We start from the raw sequence: 26,876 nt of genomic DNA, 5'->3' as shown, positions 1-26,876 counted from the left end.
AACAATTAGATGAAGACAGAGTATAGCAGCTAAAAGGGAGCCGTTAGGTTCTCATGATTCACAGAAGACTCACACTTCCAGTGCTACTATAATACACATTTATTGTCACATTTACAACATACAAAATGGCACATATAAAAAAATACATTTGTAAACGTTAAGAAGAGCTTTGGTACCATAGCTTGTGATACAGTGATCTTGTGCATTTTAAATTGCAAGCAGAAAATGACAACGTGTTCCTTTGTCAATACTACAGTACTGACAGTTAAAAGATGGTGTGAGTGACTGCTAAACAATGCAGTAGAAGACTAAAAGCATCAGTTTTACATGTATACATAAGGCTATGTAGGTTTGTTGAGTACAGCAGCCCTTCATATCTACTAAATCCTCCATAAAAAACCCTCCATAATCGGCGAGCATCAATAGCTGGAAGGTCTGTACAAAGGCACTCACGTGTGCCATCTTGTGCTAAGGCAGTGATACGCTGTATTTAGTGTTTTTCCCTTGAGAGTCACCTGTCACCACAGAAACTGATTTACTGTAACAGCCACATGTTTAATTAAGTCAAAAGTTGGATTTCCGTTTAACTTTTAAATCTATATTTTAGAGTATATTTATATCTTCGTTATGAATATCCACATTTTTTCTGAATAAAGTGCAAATCTGGCACAGAGCTATGAATTCAACTTATGCAAAACAAGTATTCAAAATTCACAAATGACAGATAGATTTCATATAATTCTCACAAAAAAAGAAAGAGAACTGAATATGTCTGGCACTATGGCATATATGTAAATACAAATAAAGTATTTTTCATAGTAAAACAGTGCACATCTGTATTTCACGTCCTAGAAATAACATTTTGTGAAATGTTACAATACATTGAATACAGCTGTAGGTCGTACTTAAGAAAACAATGCAACACAAAGTTTAAATCCAATTTCGTACTTGCCATGGCTGAATGTGGTCTATTATATAATGTTAATGATGCTCACTAATATGGGAATTACATATTGTTCTTGATTGGACAGTATTTTGTATATACTGTGTATAACCAATTAGACAAGCACATATCTTATAAGGCCTCATAAATCTCTGGCTACAATAGAAAATACAGTACACACATTAGAGGAAACTGATTCTCTACAGAGAGTACCGTATTTATATTAAGTGTCTAATAAATGACTGAATGATAATATCAGGCTCATTAACTATTTTAGCTTCAGAGGTACTAAGTTTGATACAAAAGAAGGGCAAACCTTTTCGAGTGCTTAGTGGAAACACAAAGATTTCCTTCTCAGTCTCAATGTTGCTACATTCTAGTTTAGTCACGTTCCCTTTTTCAGGAAGGTTAAAAAATAAAGGGGACGCTTTTCTCAGAGTTCTGTGGCTACAAGAAGCTGTCTTCTACCTCAGGTGTCCCAGGAAAACTCAGCAGAGTGTCTCTCTCACTGGTCTCCTCCAGCCTGTCCTCCTCTGGGAGAGTGTCAGCGGTGTCCTGCGACATGGTGTCGGTCTCCTCCTCCAGAGCCAGAGAGCTGAGGGTGGGAAGACAAAACACAACTTCACATTGTGCACTCAGTCACATAGGAGTTAGAGAAGGACACAACACCATGTGTATTTATTAATATTTATAATAAATCCTGATGTCTTCCTTCATCTTCCTTCCAGCAACCACAAGTCACAACTAAACAACTCACCCATTTTGAGAACATTTAAATGCTTTGTTCTTCCGTATTTTCAAGAGTTAGAAATGTTTTTCCAATGCAGGTCTTTGTATGGAAATGATGAGCACTTCCTGTGTACTATTTTGAACATGAACTGAATACTGGTTAGAACAGTCCCAGCCAAGGATCGAACTGTGACCTTGCAGTTATCAGACAAACCTCTGAACCCAGCGAGCCACGGTCGATTTAAAAATGTTCTCAGTAATCAACAATACAAGTCGCAGCACTTCTTAATTCTTTAGGATGTTAGGCAGTAACGGTTCAACATTATAAATAACGTTGTTGTTTTTTTATTTGATCAACTTTGCCTATTATAAGTGATGTAACGTAAACTCAATTGTCTTAAAAGTGTGAGATACAACATTGGGAGCATTTCTAATGCCTCTCAAAAGCCCTGAACATGTCGATGGCGAGCCGGCGTCTCGTAGCTGACGATGCAGCACTAAAGCTTTGTTTATTCCCATGCTTTGCATCGCAGCGTGAGCCTCTGCAGATGGCGTGCAAGCTCCGAGCATGCACAAAGGCGTTTATGCATAATGCGCTGTTTGTTGCATTATTCTCCGATATGGCAAAAAGCGTACAAACAAAATGAACTGTGAAGAATCAAAAAGACAAGTGTAACCGTCAAAAAGCCATAAATCAACCTCCACAATGCCCAGGAGGGATTGTAATTAACTGTAAACTCATATCTCATATTCATGGACTACTTTGTTGTCTTTGTAAAAGCCCAGTAAAGCAAGAAGTCAAGTATCACATATGCATTACAAAGCAACGAAGGGATCTTCATGAGGAGTTAGGAAAAGACAACCGTGGTGTTTAGAGAATCTGACTACAATAAGCTAAGCTACATGATTATGAAGCGACGGCAGTTGTCACTGACGTAGGTCTGCCACCGCGAAACTACAATGAAGAAAGACGACAAAAAGCGCAACTAAAACATAACCCCACATAACCTATTAGTAAATTACATGCAGGCTTTATGAATAGCTTTTTTTGTGAGAGGCTGTTTCACTCATGGTGGGTAAAAGAACAGAAACCGGAGCTCCTTCCTTCCTGCTGCTGTCACACAACAACCAACACTGCTTCAGTTCACAATTCACTTGTGTGCAATATTAATGAAACTGTTCAACATCAATATTTCCTTTGTGCAATGATGTGGATTCAACGGTTCGGTTATATTTAGCTTTTTACCAGTTTAATAATCTATCATAGGCCTAGCTTGTTTTGTTTTTACGGATGGTTCTTGTTATTGAGAATTTGTTCATTGACAGTTTGCTATATTTACTGTTCATTGTATTTCGTATTCTTTTTTCAAAACATATTTGTTACATGTTCGAAGTAAATAAATACAAATGAAATGATACATAAGAATTGTCACTGTCTATTCATATTCATCAATATGAATCATTAGTTTATGACTGTATGAGTATTTGTTAAACCCTGTGTAAGATAAGCATATCGTTTTTTTTCATGGACGCCGGAATGGTGCGTCACTTTAAATGTTGCCACCGCAAGGAATTGTGGGGCGGAATTATCTACTTTCCTTTCGTAGAGGAAGGTCTGCTGCTATATTTATGCTCTGGATGTTAAATACAGCTCCTTGAACTGTGACAGGCCATTAATAGGGCTGCAGCTAATTGATTTTGAAAGTTGCTAAAAATGAATTAGAAAATGATAACAGCAATTATTTGTTTTTCGGAAATTAGACAGCTGACTGTTGAATAATCTTGTTATTGATTGGCCCATGTAGTGAGTATTTTGATTTTAAGATGCTGCCTGATGTGTCCATGACATCCTCGCCATCCGTCTGCCTGTGGCTCATCACCAACACTGATTCGAAAAACACCTCAAACCCAAACCACAATGTTTAAGGTACAATCACTGCCAAAATCCAAAAGACAGGGTTGGAATCTGCTAATACTCCCAAACTCTTTCAACACACTTATTAAACAACACCTAAATCCAAGTTAATTATGAGTTATGGTTGGAAAAAACTGTGATTCTGTACGTAAATATATCTGGATTTCATGAGGTCGGACGTTTATTTGGCCTTTATTTGAATGTATGTTTATATCTGGCGCCATAATTCAGCTATTGTCTCAGCTCAACATCTGGATGGGTGGGTGTGTGGTGGAAAAAAACACTGCTCTTGTTAAGCCTACTCATCTTTCTTGCTACCCCAGCATTTGGCATACATCTCTGCAGCATGTTTTTCAGCGGCTCCGTACCTTGCAGGGCTTTCTGGCGGCACGCCAGTGAAAATGTCCTCCGGCTTGGGGTCGGGGATGGGAATGATGTATTCGTTGTATGAAGTTATGACTTCCTGTGTGTCTGCCTCTTGTCTGAATTCTCCAAGGCTCAGGCTCTGGTTGTAGGGGTCCGGGGGGATGTAATGGGGGGATGGGGTGCCGAATGCTGGGTTGGCGATCGGAAAAGGAGAGGAGAGTCTGGGTTTGGTGCGGGCGACTGCCGGGTGGTCACTCTTCAGGAAGTTGTCGTTGACTTGGCTGTATTTCTGTTGCCAGGGGACAACAGTTTAACGACAAATCAATTAGTCAACAGTTTGGGAGCTTGAGGTTGCAAAGTGCAGATATGAGTCGTTGAGCACAAAGGATGTTACTTCACAGCTTACAACACTATTCACTTTTTATCTACTTTAAGAATCAGTGAGGAATCAAACTGGTAGACAGTGTGTCTACTTCGTGAACTGAAGTTTTCTTTTTGTCCTCCAACCAGCCACTGGGAGGCAGATAGGCTGACTGAGTAGATGAATTAATTGGTAGATAACCTCACCCAAATAACACTTGAAGATTAGGAGTATGTGGTGTAGAGTTAAAAGCCCAAGCTTACACTTCAGAAGCTGTAGATGTACCTTTTTATAGCTGTCTGCCAGCATGTTCCCAACACTGTGGACCAGAAAGGAGAACTCGGGCCTTGTCTCATACTTCTCGTCCCAGCACTTCTTCATGATGTCATAACTGCAACAGAGACAACATGCAGTTCATTTCTTATTCTACATTTTCATGTCTGAGTTATTTCAGAGGTGACATACTGTATATGGCAGGGTTACAATGAGACTCACACTTCATCAGAGGCGTGTGCAGGTTTGGCCATTCGGTAGCCTCTCTTCAAAGCGCTGTAGAACAACTCATTCATGGGCAAATCAGGGTAGGGGGTTCCTCCTGCAGAAAGCAAGAACGTAAGTAGGTAAAGCTTTATTCACATAGCACTTTGGCATGGAAAAAAAACATATGTCAGGGATGAGATCTATAAAAAGGCTTGTTTCCTAAGCTGCTTAAAACCGCCCAAACATTCAGCAACGCTGAGATGATTCCTGAGGGAATCAGCATTGCAGTTAGAGTGGGGGAAAAGATAAACAGATGAGATATGAGGATCGGAGTGGTTAAGAATCCAGAACAAGGAGATAAGAAATGTAGCTGTGGGCAAGGTCATGCAGTGTCTTATATGTAATTAACAAGATACTATATCATTTATTTATAGATTTTACAGGAAGCCCATGGAGGGATGAACATGGGTAATGTGGGACCGACAGCTAGTTCTAGTTAATAACCTGGCAGCTGCATTTTGAACCAGCTGTAAGTGTTTAGAGCAGCTTGACTGATGCAGGTGTTGAGGGAATTACATTAATAGACGGGAGAAAATAAAAGTTTGGATTACTAGTTCGAGATCCGTCGAGACAAGATGCATCTGATTTTTTGCGATATTTCTTAGCTGGAGAAAACAGGACGAGTTTAGTTACGCGATGGTCAAAAAAAGTCATGCACAGGCTAGAAATGTAAAATCATGAATCTAAAGTCATGCACATTTATTTTCTGAGAACAACTGGGCAGATTTATTCTAGTTCTGAAAAGTCCAATGAAAGTCAGATTCAGATGAGGAAGTGCAGAGAATCTTTGGTTATAATTGTTACAGAGGCAGGATTGTGAGTTTGTTTTCCACCACTTGGGTTTCAGCTGCTTATGCAATAAAATGTCTCCTTTGTTTTCATGGTAGTTTCCAAAATCGTGGGAAGAGGCTTTTCTTTTTTCTCTTTCTTTTTTTTTTAAGAGGAAATGCTTATTTCAAAGCTTGACTGTGTTTAATAAGGTTTAGACCTCTTAAGAGTCTTCAAACAAAATGATGTGTTCTTTCAATCAGACATGGGATTTGAAATTGTCTCTGCATACATTCAACGTCATTTTAGACACATGTTTTCATAATTTACAGTTTACCAGAAGCCCGGGAATGTTTGTTTGGCTTCAATAATTAACAAGGAGTCAAGCGGGTGAAAACTCTGTAATGTGACCTACATAAGCAATTAACGAAGACGAATCCCTTTTGTGTGTATAACAGTTCTGATTTTGATTTGGGTTAATGGCTTTTTTGTGTGTTAGTGTGTGTAAATGTGTGTGTGTTTGGACTGACCCAGAGTGAAAATCTCCCAAAGAAGAATGCCGAATGACCACACGTCACTCAGGGTGGTGTACAAATTATTGAAAATACTTTCTGGTGCCATCCACTTCAGGGGCAAGAAGGTCTGAATGAAAGAAGTTAGACATTAGACAGACCCACTGATTATTTGCAGCATTTTATTTAGCTAATTTTGGTTAAATTATATCAATTACATTACATGCAGTTGCTTTGGTTTGACTTTCTATAAGTGCATTGAAATGTGATAGGAACAAGAGCCAGGTGGCTTAATGTGCATTTTGTTCATTAAACTTTACGATTTTGTCACTTACGCTGCCTTTGGAGATGTAGTTGGAATCATGCATGATGTCTCTGGCCAGGCCAAAGTCACAGATCTTCACCAGTTTGCCCTCGCAGATCAGCACATTCCTGGCAGCGAGGTCACGATGGACGCACTGTGGTGGAATACAATAAAATTGTATTATTAAAGAGTTAATTAGTGAGTTGTAGAGGTGCTGGTTGGTGGCTTTTTGTTATCTTCAGACAGAGCCACGCTAGCTCTTTCCCCCTGTTTCCAGTCTTTATGCTAAGCTAAGCTAACCGGCTGCTCGCTGTAGCTTCATATTTGGAGTACAGGCATGAGAGCGGTATCCATTTCCTTCTGTAAATCTCAGGCGGCAAATGCAAACAAAGTCACATGATCTAAAGGCATCTTGAGTCAAATATCACCATTATTTCTCATATCCTACATTCTTGGAGGCGAGAAACTCCATCCCCTTTGCCACTTGATAGCTGAAGCCCAACAGATCATCATAGGTGAGAATAGAAGAGTCACTGATGGCCAGTTCCAATCTGCTGTCACCTGAACACGATGACAAGGTGAGATGACAAACAATGAGAAGAAGAGAAGGTGAGGAGCATCCAGTGAATGAAGACATTGTGTTGTTGTTGTTGTTGTTGGGGGAACTCCGGCTGTCCTGTGACTGCATGGCCTGAAATTAAGCTCATGCCCTTCACATGCGGTAACATTTGAAAGTGCGTTGTGATCAAAGACCGGAGAAAATGCTGCATTCATTGGTGAAAACAATGCATGTGTTCATGAAATGCACAATTTCAAGCTCACTGATTGAAAATTCACACATAAATGCTAATGATGGTAAATGGTTGGCCTCACATCACACTGCATATCATTCTTCCTTGATTCCTGGGTTCCATGGGCTGGATTCTTCATACTAAATTTCATTTACAACTGAATTTCAAATAATTTACAATGAATTATCATCAATACTCATCACTTAATCAACATAGACACACAAATCTAACCTTGTTCCTGATCGATGTCCTGCTGGTAGGGCGACTCGTATGGAGAGGGTTGGATGTCTGCGTACTTGATGGTGTCCATCTGCTCCTGCATGGGCATGTAGATGGTGGGCTCATCTTTACTCATGTCCATATATCCTCCATCACTCTCACTTCCGAAGGACACGTATCTGGATGCACAAAGTGTGAAACAATACAATGTGATGAACTGACATAAATCCATTTCATCTCATGGCTCTTTATTATTTATTTCATTTGTATGTGAGGAAGACGTAAATGATAATTAGACTGTACTTGTATAGCGCTTTTCTGGTCTTCCGACCACTCAAAGCGCTTTAACACTACATGTCATCATTCACATCCATGCATACACTGATGTATGGGCCTACAATGCAAGGTGCCACCTGCCCATCAGGACCATCTAACATTCATACTACATCCACACACCGTAGGCACAGCTATGGGAGCAATTCAGGGTTAAGTGTGTTGCCCAATGACACATCAACATGGACTAGTGGAGCCACTACCACTGAGCCACAGTCGCCCCGACTATGTGACAGCAGACACACACACACACACACACACATTATACAAGATGTTATCTGTTCTTCTCACCCTTTCCTCTGGCTGAGCGGAGTGCTTCCTCTAGAGATGAGGCAGCCGTCGTCTTGGTTCTTCTCTGCTTGGTACTGCAGGAGGGTGTGCTTGTTCCTGTGCAGGTAGTCCACCAGGTCACCATATCGACAGTACTCAGTCACCAGATACAGAGGGCCTGATTGGTGGAAGAAGAGAAATCTAAATTTTGGATTTAACAAACTTTAATTTCGCTATAGACAGGGCATATTTACTTTTCCTAAAATTAAAAATATATACATTAAAAGCAAATATTGAGCTAGATGGAAGCTTTAATATTAACACGCAACAAAATAATTAAATTAGTGTATGAATATATTATTGAAAATATGTCAATTATTTTTACACATTAGTCACTTAAATAGCATTCAATTATATTTCTGACATGTTCATATATAAATTATAATGTGTGATTTTTTTGTGTCTGTTAAAAATCATTTAATTTCATAAAAGATAAAGTTACTATTTGCGAATTATTGAACAATGTATATTTAATAAGTAAACATTCTGTGTTGTTATTAATTCTATAACTGACATTTTACATAAATGCGGTAAATAAATAAACAGGAGATAAATGGTTTAAATCAAGCAGAGGTGTGCATTATAGGGGCAGCCATTGACTACTAACTGTTTCCAGTCAAAGCAGAACGTAGACAGCAGCATTTCCACAACATGTTTACATCTGTTTAAATGTTTCCCTCTCTCTTCAACATAACCTCTGAAGCCACAGAAATGTTTTAACCCTTCGCATGAAATTGTAACTGCTTTATTCTCTGATGCTCTCACAGTGCAAATAGGATGTCTGTAACTCAATCGTATGGAGAAAATCTGGCAAAAAAGCACTACATGTTATTTTATTATTTGATCTTATATGAAAATACATTTTTAGTTGTTAATATCCTGTTACTTAGATAATCTCAATAGTCTTCCTTTACTCATGTCATACCATACGTAACTTTAAATCTGTAATTATTAGATTAGACAGAGCTCAAACTCAGTGAGATATTCCCTTTTAGAGAACATTTTAATGAAAGAAATGTATTTAATAAGTTCACAGACGAAGAAAAGAAACACAGCGAAACCACCAGGAAGGTTTTGCATTAAGAAAATGCTACCAGCTGATCGGAGGTACTGTTATTGTGTAAACAGACTATAAAATGACCTAATTATCATGTGTGTTAGCACAGTATAGCACCGGTGCTCACCATGTTTGGTGCAAGCTCCCAGCAAGTTGACGATGTTGAGGTGAGGACCCAGGTGACTCATGATCTTCAACTCTGACATCAGAGCCTGAGTCTCACTCCTCCTGGCTGTAGCTGGATGGAGAGAGAGAGATGTGTTAAAGTAGGGCCGTATGAGGCAGGTATGACAACAGGAGAGCTTAACATACTGAAGCCAGGACACTGATGCCAAACTGCTCAATGACCCTTTGGCTGAAACTTCAACCAGGCTGGCAACCAAACTAAAGCTCAGCAGGCTCCTGCTCTCTCTCTGTGCCCGCAGGAATATGGCACTGGTTTCACAATAATTGACAGCTACTGTATGCAGGGGGCTCTACTGAGATCTCTACATTGTTCACGCAAGTACGCACATGGCTTTAGACTGTGTTTTTACATTGTGTGTCTTACATTTCAACATTTTCACGGCCACTTTTGTGCTGGACTGGGAATGAGTGAGACCATACGCAGTTGCCTCGACCACCCTGCCAAAGGCTCCTGATCCAAGAGTGCGACCTGAAACACAAAGAAAGGCTCAGTAGGACAGAATGTGAATGGGGCACATGGTAGACCTGAAGCGACATCCTCTCTGTTCATTAACATTTCAATGTAAATACATTTATCTGGTACTGGCTTGAGCAGATCATAACAGATGGTCCAGAGTCTAACCATTGAAGTTTCCTGTTTGTACGGAGCAGCTGACTACCAACAACACATCGTCAAAAACAAAGTGCTTTAAAAATGAGGCAGGATTAGAGCCAAGAAGACAAGTTTAACAAACCCCACTTAGTATTCTAGCCTCAAGTACGCCCAGACGACCCAAACCAGCCACAGCACTATAGTCACCCGGTGATAGCTACATTGCTACTCGTTTCTTTGCTCTCTAAATCTGTTTAATCTGAGATTAACAAGTGAAATGGACACATTTTTAGTGAAAACTAACAACCACTGCAAGACCTTAGTAAATGGTTATAAAACAATAAAAATGAGGGAGCAATGAAAGACAAAAATATGATTAAATAAATCATAGATAATTCAAATAAGACACTATTTAGCCAAAGCAATACCAAACAAACTATACCAATAATGATGATTTCACGAATTAACAGTCTAATTAATTAATCTACTATATAAATAAATAAATTAATTCATCTATTTCATGGATGCAAACGCAGGCTTAAAATGCAATTCCAAGTGCTTTTTGCTAAATATATTATTGCATTTATTCATGAAATTAGCATGAAATTTATATTAAATTAATTTTAAGTGTCAATGAAGTATTATTCATCTCTGTTTATGTCGATATTAATGATTGTTTTCATCACATACGGACACATTTTGCATACTTTTTTTACTTACTCAATTTTCCTATTTGTTGTCGAATTCAGTGTCATGAAGTACTCATGAAGAGAAGGTCGTATATAAAAACATTTAACCAAGTTGTCTCAAATATATAAACGTACAACTTCCATTTATGAACATGTTGGCAGTGAATTCTATTGTCATGTCAGTATTTGAAATGCCTATGTTTGCATGAATACTTTTTGTATTTAAATCTATCTATTAATAAACTGTCTTTATTTTTGACTTAGCTTCTATAAATGTTAAATGCATAAAGTGGCAGCACATCCAGCTAATGTGACATAAAGTGTCTCAATGGGCTTCACATCTCTCCGTACTGTCCGTCGTGAGGACTCACCAAGCACCAGGTTGTCTCGTCGCATTTCCCAGGCGAGGTCATAGGGCAGGTGGATGGGGTCCACATAGATGTACTCATGACCGTCCTGGCTCACCGACTCTATCACCTTCCATCTGATCTCATAGCGAGGTTTCTGAGGACACGCGTAAAGACAAACACACACGCACACACACACACACACACACAAGAGCAAAACTTAAACACCAAAACAAAAGACTTCGACTTTTTAATCACAAAAGATTTGTGAAGAACTAACAAAATATGGATGGTTGAGTTTGTAACTTTGTGTCTCACCTTTCTCCATACAGCAATGAGGATGATGATAGATATGATAATGATGACCACTAAGGCTAAAACAGCAGCCAATACTGCCACCTGGGAGTACAGTGCTGCAACAGGCAAAAGAACATTTAGATTAGATGAAGAGAAGGTCGTATATAAAAACATTTAACCAAGTTGTCTCAAATATATAAACGTACAACTTCCATTTATGAACATGTTGGCAGTGATTTTGTAATTAGAGCTATAGTTAGACTGATACAAAAAGCTTAAGTACAAATACACATTATTTACTGTTGTTTATTTACTTAGTAGTGAAGCCTTGTCCTGTATCTCTAAAATGTAACTTTTCAGACTTGTTCTTGTTTGTTCAGTTGAACCAACTGTGATATAATTATTATCATGTTTTAATGATCTTATAGTTAACTTGGACACTGCACATTTATACAGTGAAACTGATAAACATACACACGATACAATTTTCACTTCACAAATGGCACTGAATTATAAAACACACTAAAATGGGACATTCTTGTTGGGACACCTACTGCTGGACACCAGTTTGACGTCTCTTCTGTCGATGAGTCCTGCTTGGTTGCTGGTCTCACAGCGCACTGTGACCTGCTGAGGCTTGTGGAAGGTCACCTGGCTCCGCACCTGGCTGGTTTTACGAGTCTCGCTGTAGCTGAGGTTGGTCTGGATGCTCAGCACCTCCGGCTCTGGTATCAGCGGCCACCACACCGCTGTTTGGTTGCTACACCTGCAACACGACAACGAGATCAGCGGCCGGAGTCGAAAGAAGTCGAAGCAGACAGAATTTTAAAGTCAAATACATTTCTGTGAATGATCAGCCCTCTGGTGTTTGTTGTGTGACAGTTCAGTGATGAATGGGTGACTTACTGGTGCATGCTGTCACAGCTGTACCACTGGATGGTCGGGGTTGGGAACCCCTCAGCTACACAGGTCACCAAGTGTCTTTTCCCAGGGAGGTGGTGGTCAGTCAGGTCTTTAATCTGAGAGGGAACTACACACAGGGGGTGCAACGGACATTAATCATTACTGACATGGATAAAAACAATTTCTTTCAACTCGTCGGTCTAAGAACTCAAAATGTACAAGGACACCCTGTACACTGTGATGATTCTTAAAACAGCCTCTCACCTTGGACCTCCAGGTCAAAGGTCACTTCCTTTGTGTCATCTCCGTTTGTGACAAGGACAGTGTAGCGGCCTTTCTGCTCCTTCCTCACCCTCACCAAGGTGAGCAGAGTGACATACCTGAGGTAGAAGGTGAGGAAATAAAAGACATGTGAGTATTCCCAGCTCGTTTCCCACAGCATGATAAGCTGCCAAACATTGGTCACAAAGAGATGAGAGATTTGATGATTGAATATATCAAAGATGATTGCCAAGGCCAGAGATTTGATTACATGCAACAGACAGCTGCAGATCACCCTGTTGATCTTGCGCAAACGTGTGGTGTTTGTTAACAGAAGGCTTATTATCCATCTGTGAGTCGAACATGTGGATGATGTTTCACTTTTGATGTGTGTTGCACAGAAATGTGAAAACATGGTCCTGCAATTACAACATTGTTTGGCACTTTACTGAAAGCATTTGTGAGGTTGTGACAGGTATCTTGTGTTTATGGTTCCCGTTTGATGAATGATTGGAGTCCTGCCCTCTAGAGGGTATTGTGTTTCTCTCTGCGGAGGCCTTATCTAGTGATGACTGACAAGAGAGGGACGCCTCCGGAGGCTGCCACCCGAACAGAGGCCCGGAGCTAATTATCTAAATGTATCAACTTGTATGAGATCCTCAATTGCTCCAAGGTGTGCAGGGGATTTAAGTGGGTCTGGCTGAATGTTTCACCTGATCTCATGCTCTCTTCTGGTTGTGATGGTTTTATCTCCCTCGATTGAGGCGCCGTCTTTGCTCCAGCGGACCTGAGGTGGAGGGTAGGCTTCAATCTCCACCCTCAACTCCACGTTCTCTTGCAGCTTGGCTGAAATGTTTTTTTGCTGAGCAGGCTTCACATCCACGTAGCCTCGCTCTGAAGAGAGAAAATGATATCATCAGTAACGTAACATAAATGTCATGCACTTGATCTTCTGCTCAAGATGTTTGTCATATAATTCTGTGTAGGTTTAGCACTATGAGCAATCTCTTTCCTATACAAGTAGTCATGTGCTCCTTTGTTGATATATAACCATCGATTATAGCCTAGTTATATAGGCTAGAGACAGTACTGTACTGCTACTGTTCACTGCTGACCTTCTGTGGCCAGACATTATCTGTCTTTTCCACTGAGATGTCCAGCGAGCACCACTAAACTGTCTTTGTCTCCATGGAGCATGGCAGTTCAAGTTATTCAAGGATTTCATAAACATAGCACACCTCGCTGCAGATAGAATAAGCATTCACAGACAAGTTACTGTCAAGAGAGAAGAAGGAGGAGACGTTCAGCATGATGAATCCTTGATAACTTGGTGTTTATTCCCAAAAGTCTAAATATAAAGTTGCTGAACCCCCCCCCCCCCCCCGGTTTGAAGCTCTGTTTTTCAAGGCGTCCCTCAGGGCATCTGCACCATGTGAGGGGTTTGTTTCACACTTTGAACAGAAATAAATAGCAGTCATCTTCATTTCCTTTAAAAGAAGCGCCTCTTTCACCTTGACTTGTAAAGGTTTACATAACGAGCTTCTCTTCTCTCTGTCAGCGAAACACAATAATAATCTGTCCAGCATCAGTTTGTTTTAGTTTTGTGTGCATGTTTGGGTATAGTCTAACCGAGCACAGTGATGTTGATGCTGGCAGAGGCCTTCTGGTCTTGGATACTCTCGTGGACATAGCAGACGTAGCTTCCGCTGTGGGCCAGCGTGGCCTGAGGGAAGATCAGGCAGGAGCGCATGTTCATGACGGGCAGGAAGTCTGTCAGTGGCTCAACCTCAACAACCTTGAAGAGAGAGGAATGACATCTGCTTAACAAGGCTTCCTGAAATGATTTAGCTGCCTCCTTAAGTAACATTATTTTCAGGAAAAATCTGAAACAAAGCTGGAAAGCTGAAACTTCCATGTAGGTTATCTTCATCATTTTTAACAGATGATTACAATACCAACACCATATGTTATCAGTACAATTTCAATGGGGGATGGAAATTAAGGTGTGTCTCTACATCTTGATGTGATTTGGGCCTGAGAGTGATCACGAAAGGAAAGCTGAACAAAAGTGCTTGTTCAGCTCCACTCCTACTCACCTCTCTGTTGGGGATATCCCAGGAAAAAAACACCAGCTCCACACCGTACACTGTGCAGTTTACTGTCAGCGGTTCGCCCTGTTTCAGAATGGTCTTTGACGCATTGATGTAGGCGTCGAGGGCCTCTGGGACTGGGACGGGAAGAGAGAGTGTGGGGGAGAGGAGGAAGAGGTGGTGGTGATGGTTTATTATGCAGAAAAATCTCCTTCACTACTAATCAATCACAGAATTGTTGAAAAATCAACCCAGACATTAATATTCTTTATCTCATCAGTATTAGTCAAAACTGAACTGAACTCTTGTCGAGAACAAAAACTTTAAAGCTCCACAAAAGTAAAAAAAAACAAAAAACAATCAGCTTATGCTGCACTTTTAAATGCGTTTTCTATGCAAATGATGAAAAAACCACACCCTCCAGTAGCAAGTCTTCCTCTAGAAAGTTGTAATGTGACCGAAGTGTATGTGATAATATGGGAATGAATGATACTTTTGGACTGACAATACTTTGGCTACGAAACTTGCAGATTTTGCTGCACAAGCTGTTTGAAGAACTGTGATTGACATTTTATGGTTATTTTCATGGTGCTCTAAAAAGATAGACTAATAAACATCGATACTTTGGGTGTAGGCTGAGATTAAATTAAAGGGGCCAACTGTGCGTGCGTGTGTGTGTGTGTGTGTTTGTGAGTTTCGGCTTATACAGGGGGGTGATATTGATAATGACCACATTTGTATTTTGGGAAAAGTTGTTTCTCTAACCGAACTCTTCAAGCTGAACACCTACCGACAATGCTGAAGACGTAGAAGGCCTGAGACTCTTTCACCTCCTCGTTCAGCTCTCCCCGACACACGTAGGTCCTGTCCTCCAGCGGTGCCTTGTACCCCTCACTTGGAACATAAAGCCCCCTGATGGGCAGATCAGTGTCCCTCTCATACAAAGTCACATTGATGTTCGGATTGGTGACCACACAGGGGATGGTGCTCTCCTCACTGGTCTTTGTTACCATGCCGTGTGAGCTCTCTATGAACCACACATCAGGGTCTACGGACAGAAACACCACTCGTTTGATTATCTATATTGTGGATCAAACAATTACTGTGTACAGTTCGTCTCTATAGAATCCTGTTTTTACAGTTAGATTACGTGACATAATGATATAGATGGGCTCAATTGAACTGTGAGTAAAATGCTTTTTCAAATGATTGAATACTTTTTGTTTTGTTTTCCAAGCTCTTTCCTGTGCATTGCATTGTGGGGTAATGATGATGTACAGCACACTTAAAAATCACTGTGTCCAGCTGCTTTTTAGCATGCCTCGTGACTTCTCTAAGTGTTCATTATTCTGTCACTTTACCAATGTGAGTCAGCCTAAATTTGTCTTTGATGTCAGGCAGCTTTTACACTAAACTGGTGAAATGAGGCCTCACCTGGGACAAAAACAGCCACCTCCTTAGTTTCTCCAGTGTGTCGATCGGTGCACTGATACACCCCCGTGTGCTTCCAGCTCACGTTCCACAAAGTCAAAACACTGGATGTGACGCTGCTTTGCACAATTTGGTAGCTTTGGCCGTTGTTTTGAACTTGTTCTGCTTGGAAGTACGGCACATCGTCCCTCTTGAAGTCCCACGTTGTGTCTTCTGAGCCGGAGCAGGTGAGGGTGAGAGAGGAGCCCTCAGCCAGGACGAGCTCTTTGTCACCGGGTGTGATCTCCAGACAACGCAGCTCGGTGCAGAAATAGAGGAGAGCTGCGGTTGGCACAACAAGAAAGAAGGTCAGGTTGGAGGTCAAACAGGCAGCAGCATGAGGTCAAAGGTTAAATCAACAATACATGCCAGATCCTGTTCTATCTCTGAACGATGAAGGATATGAGTTGTGTGGAGTGGATATGTGGGAGGATAATGATGCCGTGTCAGTGACAGATGTATTCTAAATGACAGAGGTCAGTGTGAATGCATCAGTTGTCTTTTACATCAAAGTATTCTGTTTTTGTGTTATCTCACCAGCTGGACAGCTGATAAATAATCTAAAAAGATACATTATTTTTTATTTCCAACATTGACTGTATTACTGTATATACACTAAATAACAGCTTTTGAAATAGTCTACCCCCTCAGTAAGCACAACTTTGTCATAACTGGAAATCTATCTTTTTTAAAGTTATGACCTTTTCCATCGTATAAAGTTTCATTTGGATATGTTATACAAAGAAAAAGTGTAAAATACTCCCCCTAAGCTTGGCATCATGCTCTTCGCTTCCCTGCAAAAGAACCCGTGTTACCGATTTTCATTTTTATTGAAATTGAGCTCTCACCTGTAACTGTGACAGTCAGATGGAGCGTGGTTGCCGTCACCCTCCTCATGGTGGAAGCCTTCAATGCACTTTATTCTGCTAAACAAACAAAAGTTATAACAACACTGGTTAAACTTCATGTACCTTTTTTGGAAATGTCATGCCTTGCACGTTGCCTCAGCCAATTTTTCAAGAAACACAGATCATTCTGTCCACAACAAAAACAGCAGGAAAAGCTGGTTTGTGTTCACTCCGAGAGACACATAACACCACCACAGTTAACACTTCAAATCATGATGGATTGAGTCCTGCCCTCATGAGCTCCAGCAGGTCAGCTGGAAGCTGACATTGCACGTCAGGACAATCTGCTTCCAATCAGAGAAAATGCTCTGTTCGTACTAAAAGAAACAAATATTATTTAGTGTGCTGGCAATCTGCTTTCTTTAATGGTTTCTGACCGGCACACGGAGGTGCAGATGCAGCTCACTCTGGAGGTATTTGATGCCTCGCTGCACCAGGACAGAGCGACAATGTCTGGCCCTTTTTGTTCCTGGTCCACCAGCATTCAGCCCATTAACAAACGGGTCACTGTGTGCAGCTTTGCAACATGCTCACTGGCAACAATGCTGCATCCAAGCTATTCGACAGCAGTGCTGAGCCATTAATTGGTTTTGGTGTAAACAAAAGTGAAAATGAGGGCATTCACATGCTGACACAGGAGCGTACTCAGGATTTTGAGAGGATGTTTTGGTTTTGTAATACTAATATCAAGTTGTACACCAGCATGATATTATCATTATTTAAGCTCTATTGGGGTCAAAGGTGACTAATACCTAATGCTCCACCCTCCCATACTGAACATCAACCACAGTTGGCCAATGCAAGTAAGAAGGCAGAAGGAAAGATTGAGGAGGGGAGGAATGGTTTGTTGTTGTGTTTGGGATGGGGGTTAAGTCTTGCAGCACACAGACGTCTGGAAACAGTTAAGGATGGATCACAGGCCTGTACGCAAGAGGGTGGGAAAGTGAGAGGGTGGAAGAGCGAGGCTTGGGAAGAGCGAGGGTGGAGGACGAAGTGAGGAAGGGAGGCAGTGGAAAAATTGTGAAATGTATCTTGACAAATCTTACTCCGTTTAACGTTTTTCCTCGATAACGCAATCCAATTTTACAATCTCTATTTTAAGAAATTGGACTATCTTTATGCATTATGTAATAAGTGATTACGTTTCTACATCTTATCTCCAACTCTTAGGAGTTCTATCAGTTTTCATTCATCAATTGAACGTGTCTGGCAACACCACCTTAAGAGCGTATCTATAAAAGTGTATCAAGGTTACAGATTTTTAAATGGCTATAAGAAAGATCCCGTTGGCAGTGGTGGCGAGGTACAAGAAGTTCCATGATTAACCCAAAGCCAGTTACTCAAACCAGAGATACACGTTGTCTCTCTAAATTAACTGCATTTGGCACTTCCGCTCCCAAAACGAAAAGCTCTTGAGTTGCTCCAAAAACATGACTGGTCCATTTCCTCCCTGGCCTCCTGGTTCTAATAAAAAGGGATGAAGGAGAGGAAGAGAGAGAGAGAGAGGCTTTTTTTCTTTCTGCCGTAGTTCACAGACATGCGCACATAGACACATCCTTACTGGCACATAATGCATGCGCTAAAGCACACTCACTGTACACACAGGCGTACGCTGTATTACACTTCAACCCCACCATCTTCTTCACCCACTACATCCACACACACACATATCTCCCCCCTCTTCCCCTTTTTGTCACTGGTGTCTGTGTACAGTTCACGTTCCCACAGTACTTCTCTGGAACTTTCCCAGGACCGCTGATACACTTGGGACCCTGCTGGTGATGACGGCAGGGCCAGGGGGGAGGGGGTCACCTTATCCCTGTGGGCCCTAGCAACCAGCACGGAGGGAACGTTCACTGAGGAAGACACACATCAGTGCTTATGAGAACCAGTAACCTCCGTGTCAGGGATGATGACTTTGAGCGACAACAGCCAAATGCGTTGACGCCAAAGGAATGTGTCACTTGGCAGTCTGAGGACTAACAAATCTAATCGTAACTGGCTGCTGGTGCTATTTCTACTCAAACCAGCCAAGGAGCTCCATTAGAGAGCTACAGCAGGATATATATATTTACATCAGCAGAAAACTGAACAAGAAATCTCAGTGTGCTCAAATCTTATTTGGGAGTCTTTGAAAAAGGACGGAAAAATAATGTTTGGCTACCGCAATACGATGAGGTTGTATGTTGACCGATGGGCAGGGGGGGGACTTTGAACGGAGAAGGAATCTGACCCTTAAAATAAGATGTGCTGACTAGGATCAGAGGGCCAAAGGGAACCAGAGTTGGGAGAGTGAACACTATAGCAAGATTTTCTCCAAGATTTAGGAACATGCAAATCACAGCACATCAAAGTCATCGTCTTTGTGCGAGGAGACACTTACGGGCAGCTCTACACACATTTGAAAACACGGCTGGTTTGTGCTCCGTCATTGTCAGGCCTTTGTGCAAGAAAGTGAATAAACACACATTGAAGTGTTAAAAAGGGTCAGGACACTAGTGAACCTGCCAAGAAGGTTTGGCAGCATTTCAGGTTTTTTTTTTACCACTTATCAAAAGCACTCAGTAGCAGTACGACCACTAAAATAAAAAGTAGGTCTTTGTCTGAATCAAAGAGACAACAGAGTGGTGTTTGAGGCAATTTACAGTAAGAAACATCAACGACATCCATAAATCAAGTGAAGTGGCTCTCAATCCGATGATTTTGTGGAGGGTCTTAAAGATGATTTAAAGGATCTAAAAATGTTTTTCGAACACAGATGTTTGTTGTTGTCTTTGTTATCTTTGAAATGGGATACTTCAATCCTGCAATGATCGTGGAGGTCAAAAACAAACAGTGTTTATGTAAGTGATAGCGCAGTAATCACTATGACGGATAAACTGTTATCCCACTGTATAAGTTTTCCCACAGATGCTGGGAATTTGGTGGCTGATTGACCATCGCTGGTTTTCATAAACAACGCTGCTACACTCAAAGTGTCACCGGCTAATGAGGAAGAATGCCATAATCGACCTCAGCGGGACGCACGCAGCCCACGCACAACCCCAGAGCAGCCTGTAATCCCACTTCTGGGATTATCTATATATATTGTAGCTGCATGTTTTATTTAAACATCTGGTAGTGATGAAGTTCTCCTCGATTAGGTGGGAACTGCTTTATGGACCACATTTGCAGCCAACTGTTTGCTCGAGTGTGTCCCAAGGGGGTTGCATTTAGAAAAGGGGGGGGGGGGGGTGCACGTAATCTATAACAAAAGAGAGAAAGATGCCCAAAAAGCTTGAGTGCAGCTGGAGAGCTCTGGCTTCCTGTATGGGAAAATTCCCTGGCCTTGTGTGGGTGTAAGGCTGTGATCCATCAGTGACACAGTAGACCACCACAAACACTAAACAAATACTCAAGTAGACAAAAAGAGATGCCACAATGAGAAGAGGACAATCTGGACATAATGACACTTCTACAAAGAGAAAAAAACTGCTTTAAATAACAAGCTGTGCAGAAAAAATGTATACTCACAATCAGGAATGAGGAAAAACAAGAAGAAAGGATAAGGGAAAAACAATTAACATGCAAAAACAGACCAATTAGACCAATGACAAAGCATGACAAACCATCACCATCACCACAAGAAGACTGCACACAGCACCAGACAGTGGAAAAGACAACAAAGGCAGCATGCAGACATACAGAAAACAATTCCGAGGAAAAGCCACATCAAAGCACAGAGTGAGACTGCAGAGGGAGTCTTGCATCACAGACAGTGATGTTTACTCTGCTGAAGTGCAGAGGAAGCTGTGATCTACAAAACAAACATCTCAAATTTAGCGGTCTCTTCTTTCCAATGCAAACAATTGAAGCTCAGATAAGACAGACTATCACTGACGCTGAACACTTTATTAGGAGATGCACTAAATCACGTTACTAGAATAGCTGCAGTGCAGAATAAATGTACATGCCATACTCTTCTTTTTTAGTTTTTAGAGGGATGTTAGGTTGTCTTGACATATCTCTGAAGAGACTGATTTTGGCGAGCTCTCTGGGAAAAAAATGACCCGGAGTGTCGTTGTTAAAACAAACACCAAACCCCCTTCCCCAAGCCCCCTGAGGAAAACCTTCTGGTCCCTCGGAAGAAGACCCACGATGCACTGCACCGACCCCAGACGGCCTCGCTGTCCCCCAACACGGTTAAAACATGTACTGTACGTTACCAGGCGCATGAGTAAAAGGCACTTTCAGCTGAGAGCACACATGTCATCAACATGTTGTCAGAATATGTGAGTTACTGTAAACAGGAAATGTGTGCAGTCTGATTATGGAGCCTGTGTTTGTGTCATAATTATCCATCTTTCATAATGTAAAAGGAGAGAGGACGACCGGTCCACTTCTAGATTGTGAGCTCTCAAATATTTTTGTCTAAATATCCGTACCACATGAATCTGTTGGGTTTGATTTGTTAAAACACTACGCATCATGTGTAAAGCTGCAATAATATATTTATTTGCCACTTGGGGGATGGGGAAGCAAGCTGTGAACTTAACACTTTTACATTTTTTACAAATTGCAAGAAGAAAAAGCAATTGATTGTGTCACTAATGAACGGTTATTCTACAATCTGGTGCCATTGAACCATTGCAGGAGAAGATGCTGATGTACTTAAAGTTGAAAAATATGTAGAAAACATGATGGAAATACCCCATTTTTGTTTATTTTATGTATTAATTTGGGGGACGTCATCATCTCCTCATCAGTCCACACAGCTTGGATGTTTTAGTGTCTTCTGTGACGTTTAAGTCACATGCTTCATGTACATTTCCCTGATCAGAGCTGCAGAGTCAGCAAATTAAAAATATCCATCACCAAAATAGAAACCCGCCGCATATTTCTACACTTCAGAAATGTGTCTGTGTCATAATAGTTTTGGTAATGTTAAGTCACTGTTTGCAGAACACATTGAGGCTGAAAATAGGTCTTACATCGTATCGCAATAGATATTGCAGTGACTGACAGAAAAAGTTATAGTTCGTTAGATGTGGCTCAGTTATGCTGACCCCCAACAAGAAGCTGCAGTTACACAGCTAGAAACAGGACTTCTGCATCAGCAAAAAACAAACTGCTGTAACTTTAGAGTTTGAAGCTGCACTTAAGCCATTTCAAGTTTGCAAAAGAAGAATTCTGGTGCATTTTCTGGTTTCTGAGACACAGTGACTGTGAATGGTCTTATCACAATAAACCAATGTGATTCTACTGCTCATGCTGAGGCCACACATGTTTGGGAAACTGTGGATTTTGGTTTGCTCCCTTTCAAACAGAGTTGTAAATGCTGTTTGTAGTGGTGGTGGGGGGATGTAAGGGGCTTCTGGGTAAAACTGACTGTGAATGACAGCTTTAGATGTGGGTAGTGTTTGACTTCAGTTTAATGGTCTAATGTTCTACTCATTTGGGAATCTAAATGAGGGAAAAATAATTAAGATGTCAAAAATCTAAAGCAGTTGTTGTCATTGAAGTCATGTCCATTTCTCCCATATTCTTGAGCAGTAAACCTTTGGCTTACTACCAGTTAGGCTGTAATTATCTGTGTGCTTTGCCCCAATTCAAACTGCTATTCATAGGGAATTTAGGGATATCAGATATATTTGCTAGCATAAGCAGCGCCACATCCTCCCACGTTTTTCTTCTGAGACCTCTGCTCTCTCCTTCCTGCACATCGGCCGTCACACTAACACTGTAGGGTATAAGCCCCCCAACCTTCCCCGTGAGAAGTAGCGGACGCCTACACACACTTCCAGCCTCCACTGTGACACACCCACATCCCCCTGAAAGAAAGAAACAGAAACAGCTGAATACAATTAGGCTTTAAATTCCACTCGTTTCCCTAAACTTGATAATGTTAGAAGTAAGGGGAAAAGGGGGGGAAAGAGTGACAGAGAAGCCTTGATCTGGTGATCATTTATGCAACGTGTGCAGTTAAGTTATGTTATCCTTGACACTTGCATCAAAACAATCTTGGAATCGCTTTCTTTTTTCGTTTTCTATGCATGATAAACACCACTGATAAATATCACTGTAGCTCAATGATGTGCAGACTTTCTCTGAAAGCAGCACAACACCATAAGACAAACTGAGAGAAATCCGAATGAAGTCCCCATTTTCCATTGTGTAAAATTTTGGTATCTTGTAAAAGCAAATGCTGTTTTTCTTCCGTCCTCCTGCCTCACTGCACTGTATCGTCAATTCCAGCATGTTTTTGTTGGACTGAAGACAACACAAACGCCAGAGAGAAAAAGTGGTGCTGTTAAAAGAATCTGATGAAGACCAAAACTTCCTGCTTAAAATCTGGATTTTTCCTTGTGCAGTAAATTCCGAGAGGAGATTGTCGTATCTTTTGATGTTATACGTATACAGGGGTGGAAGAAGTAGTCCAATCCTTGATTTGAGCAAAGGTTGTAATGCAACAATGTAAAAATAGTGTATTACAAGCAAAGCTATACCTAAACTTGTTTTTAAATCTTAGGAATAGTTTAACATTTTGTGAAATACACTTATTTGCTTTCTTGCGTGAGAAGATCAATACTCTCATGTTTGATTGGTAAATATAAAGCTGGAACCAGCAGCCAGTTCAACACAAGGACTAGAAACAGGGGGAAACAGCTAGCCCCGGACTATTCGCGAATTGTCATTTTTACACTTAGTTCTTTATGCAGATTACATAAACTAGAAATAGAGTGTTGATTAGTAAATTTAAAAGGTGCTGGTAGGCGTTTTAAATCTCTCTGACATTAAATATGTATTACTAAATAAGCAGCACTCAAGTTAAAGGTTGAAAAAACAACATCATTAGTTATCAGTTATAAAGAGTTTAACACTCAAGGGTTCAGCTGGTTTGATCAGATGTGTTTGACAGTGAACATAAAAGGGCTTTGTTTTTGAACATTAATAGCAACTACAGGACATTATTTCCCTCTGTTTTATTTGAGTAAATGAACTTTCCACCATTTTGGTATTATAACTCAAAAAGAAAGATTTCCTCCAGGAGTCGTCCTGTAGGAGTGGCTGTGCTCTCTGGCTGAAGATGAGATGCAGCTGCCTGTCTGCTCTGTGTGAGTGGGAGGGAGGGAGGGAGGGAGAGAAGGAGGGAACGAGGGGGAGGCCAGATGGACGGGCAGCCGTACAGGATGCTGTATCGCAGCACCACTTAGTTCTGATCATTAAAGCTATATGATGAGTGTATAAGTACAGTGGTCTGTATAGGCAAGGGCATGAGACTGATGGACTTCCAAAGAAACAACTGCTCAGCTCAAGAGTATGAAGGATGAATTATGAATCACCCAATAAGTGTCTGAGTCAGAGACTGCTATACGGAACTATAAAACAAGGTGCACTCGCCAAACTCTATACTTAATCCAGATATAAACAACTAGTCTTCAGAGCTGAACAGCCTGAACAGCTGTGTGTTCAGGTCACGGGGGATAAATCACAAGAAGACAGAATGGGATCAATGTGTTTCAAAACTTGCTGCCGAGCTCAGGCTGTTACATATCGGCACATGTGAGCCAAATCAGACTGCTGACATGTTTTCTGCATGGTCATAATGTGAAGCACATTTTCTCAGCACGAATGGCATGCGGAGAGCCCAGAGAGCCAGGAAACAGCTGATGACGAAGGATTAGGTCTGGGCCAGGGGAGTGGAGCCGACTGGGCCACGCTGCATCAGGGCCAGGGAGAGGCTGCTCTGCTGCAGTACATACCAGCAGCCTGACGCACAGGGGGAAAAATCCCCACGGGTCAGGAGACAAATGAAACTTCACTACGTTTTACAAATCCTCGCTATAAACATTTGTCAGGAGTGCCTCCTCTGTTTTTAAGGTGGTGCTGTGAAATGTTCAGCAGGAGACATCCAGCTGATGTTGAAACTGTGGAGTACAGTCTAATACCGTTGATGGTAAAAGTATGACATGCATGCAATTTCCCAACAGCTCATCTGCAACAACATCACTAGAAAATGCCTGGACTGAAATAACCACAGAGCCGGTGAAGATCAAAAACTTCAAAAGGAACTAATTGTAGAGGAGGAGAACATGCAGACAGAAAACACATGACAACGTTGTTTTGATTACAGCTTATGCTAATTCAGATGCCCCTGTATCAGAAAGGTCATCTGTATAAAGAAGATGGATGTGCAGGTAACCGACCCAACAACTTAACATCACAGCAGCCATTCATAGCAGGGAAATGGGGAGGCTTTCAGGTGCAAAACAGATGGCGCACTAGAGGGGAAAGACATGCATGACACATGTGTATACCATGAAATACTTTGCATTGCTATAATGTAACTCATTCCAGATACTAAAACCTTCCCCTGTGATGAATGAGAGGATATGATTCAACGGCTCTGCGTTCCTCAGAAGAGACCGGATCACAGCTTAATGAGAGATTTACATTTAAAAAAGGGTGACAAAGGTGTTAAGTTTTATATTGAATCTGGTAGTGTTATCGCTAAAAAAGAGATCCAAAGTATGCTGGTGAGAGTGACTGATGCCAGGTCCAGGATTACCGCACAGCCGCAGCTTTTCAATGAGCTTCTTCATGTAGCGTTTCAGAGATGATTGATTCTCTGAGGGCCATTCACAGGGGAGGAGAGAGACTGATGGTTTAGCGGTGAGGACCGCCGGTTCACTCAGGGTGACTGAAGAGAGCTGTATAAACAAGCTCTTTAGCAGTGAAGCACAAAGTGGAGCGCATACAAACAGCTTGTGCTATGAAGCCCAGTGTGTGTGTGTGTGTGTGTGTGTGTGTGTGTGTGTGTGTGTGTGTGTTTGTGTGTGTGTGAGACCCCTGGATACCTTGTCAAACGTATTCTCTTAGCGAGAAGATAAACATTGTTAAAGTTGCGCTATGTAAAGAATGAAAAGGTGTCTATGTACAGAGATGCAAGCCATCACCATGTTGATGTTTGAACAGGATGCTCACACTCTTTCACATTGTAATTCCTGGTGTGTACACATTCAAGTATGTGGGTAACAAACACCACCAACAGAGACACATTACCTCTAACTAGCAACGTCACACAACAAAACAGACTCAAGTGTTAAAACCAAACATTGTCTTGAGGTATTAAATCAGATTATTGTATCTGTTTAAGTTCAATAATCCATCAGTGCTGTGTTGTAAGGATGAGGTGCATCTTGTCTCTGACAGACAGCTATGAAATTGGATCTGTCACAGTGGACTCACCATGCAGGCTAAGTGAATATTCACCACTTTGTATAGTTCATCTTGTCTTCTGTCAACAGCTGCCAAGCAGCCATGACTAAAAGTAAAAGCATTGACAGTGACAGAGAAGTAAGACCTCTTACCTTCAGGGTGATCCCAGAAGCATAGACAAATCTTCCCTCTCTGTCCGAGGAGGTTGCTGGAGGTTGCTGCAGTCGGTCCTCCTTCTGAAATCAGAGGAGAGATGTCCAGCTGGTTGTCTACAGGGACTGCTGCCTCAGATGTATAGATCCCTCAGATGTTCAGAGTCTGAGGTTAATCTCTGCTGTCCCGGGAGTCTGCCAGAGGAGGTACCACTCTGAGCCCGGCTGTTTGTTTAGTCAAATCACAGCACCACGGGGGTCCCCTCTCCTCTCCCACACTCTGAAAAAGCTGGCCCACCGTTCCCAAAGAGTGCTGTAAGTTTAAAAATAAGTGTTCACAATGGAGACATGCGCACGCACATACACACTGCTTCCCTGACAGATTCACACAGAGGAGAGAACTAGAGGTCCGGCCCTGCTGAAGCTAGAGTAAGAGTGAGTTGGAGAGAGAGAGGAGGGAGGGAATTGTGAGTGGGAGTTGAGCAAAAAGCAATAGAGGGAAGTTTGAAAAAAAAAAAGAAGTGAAGGGAGAAAGAGAATAGACAGAGGGTGAAAACATCGAGACGCAGGTTGGGTTCTGCTTGTTGTTCTTCGATAGCAGCTCAGGGGTCCCCA

The 26,876-nt window shown here is 41.4% G+C and overlaps 1 protein-coding gene across 2 annotated transcripts; it reads right to left on the bottom strand.

Annotated features, from left to right (window-relative positions):
- Positions 1–75: 75 nt before the first annotated feature.
- On the bottom strand, positions 76–26,876 carry pdgfrb (platelet-derived growth factor receptor, beta polypeptide). 2 transcript variants are annotated; one of them, XM_031857677.1, is made up of 23 exons: positions 26,262–26,876; positions 16,852–16,929; positions 15,968–16,285; positions 15,324–15,581; positions 14,540–14,670; positions 14,073–14,238; positions 13,157–13,337; positions 12,447–12,562; positions 12,186–12,309; positions 11,834–12,045; positions 11,301–11,395; positions 11,007–11,139; positions 9,719–9,823; positions 9,296–9,406; positions 8,073–8,229; positions 7,461–7,627; positions 6,887–6,999; positions 6,470–6,592; positions 6,153–6,264; positions 4,810–4,909; positions 4,600–4,705; positions 3,956–4,242; positions 76–1,538 (listed from the first exon to the last, which is right to left on the bottom strand). In XM_031857677.1, exons 2-23 carry the CDS (start codon positions 16,898–16,900, stop codon positions 1,391–1,393), a joined length of 3,312 nt encoding a protein of 1,103 aa, XP_031713537.1. In that variant the 5' UTR covers positions 16,901–16,929; positions 26,262–26,876; the 3' UTR covers positions 76–1,390. The 2 variants fall into 2 exon arrangements, with proteins under 2 accessions (XP_031713537.1, XP_031713538.1); XM_031857678.1 differs by having other exon boundaries at positions 16,852–16,926.

This window comes from Anarrhichthys ocellatus, unplaced genomic scaffold (genome assembly GCF_004355925.1).
Source record: "Anarrhichthys ocellatus isolate YVR2014 unplaced genomic scaffold, GSC_Weel_1.0 scaffold19, whole genome shotgun sequence".
Taxonomy (NCBI): Eukaryota; Metazoa; Chordata; class Actinopteri; order Perciformes; family Anarhichadidae; genus Anarrhichthys; species Anarrhichthys ocellatus.
Note: the sequence above shows the minus strand (reverse complement) of the source record. Positions and strands in the feature narration are given on the sequence as shown.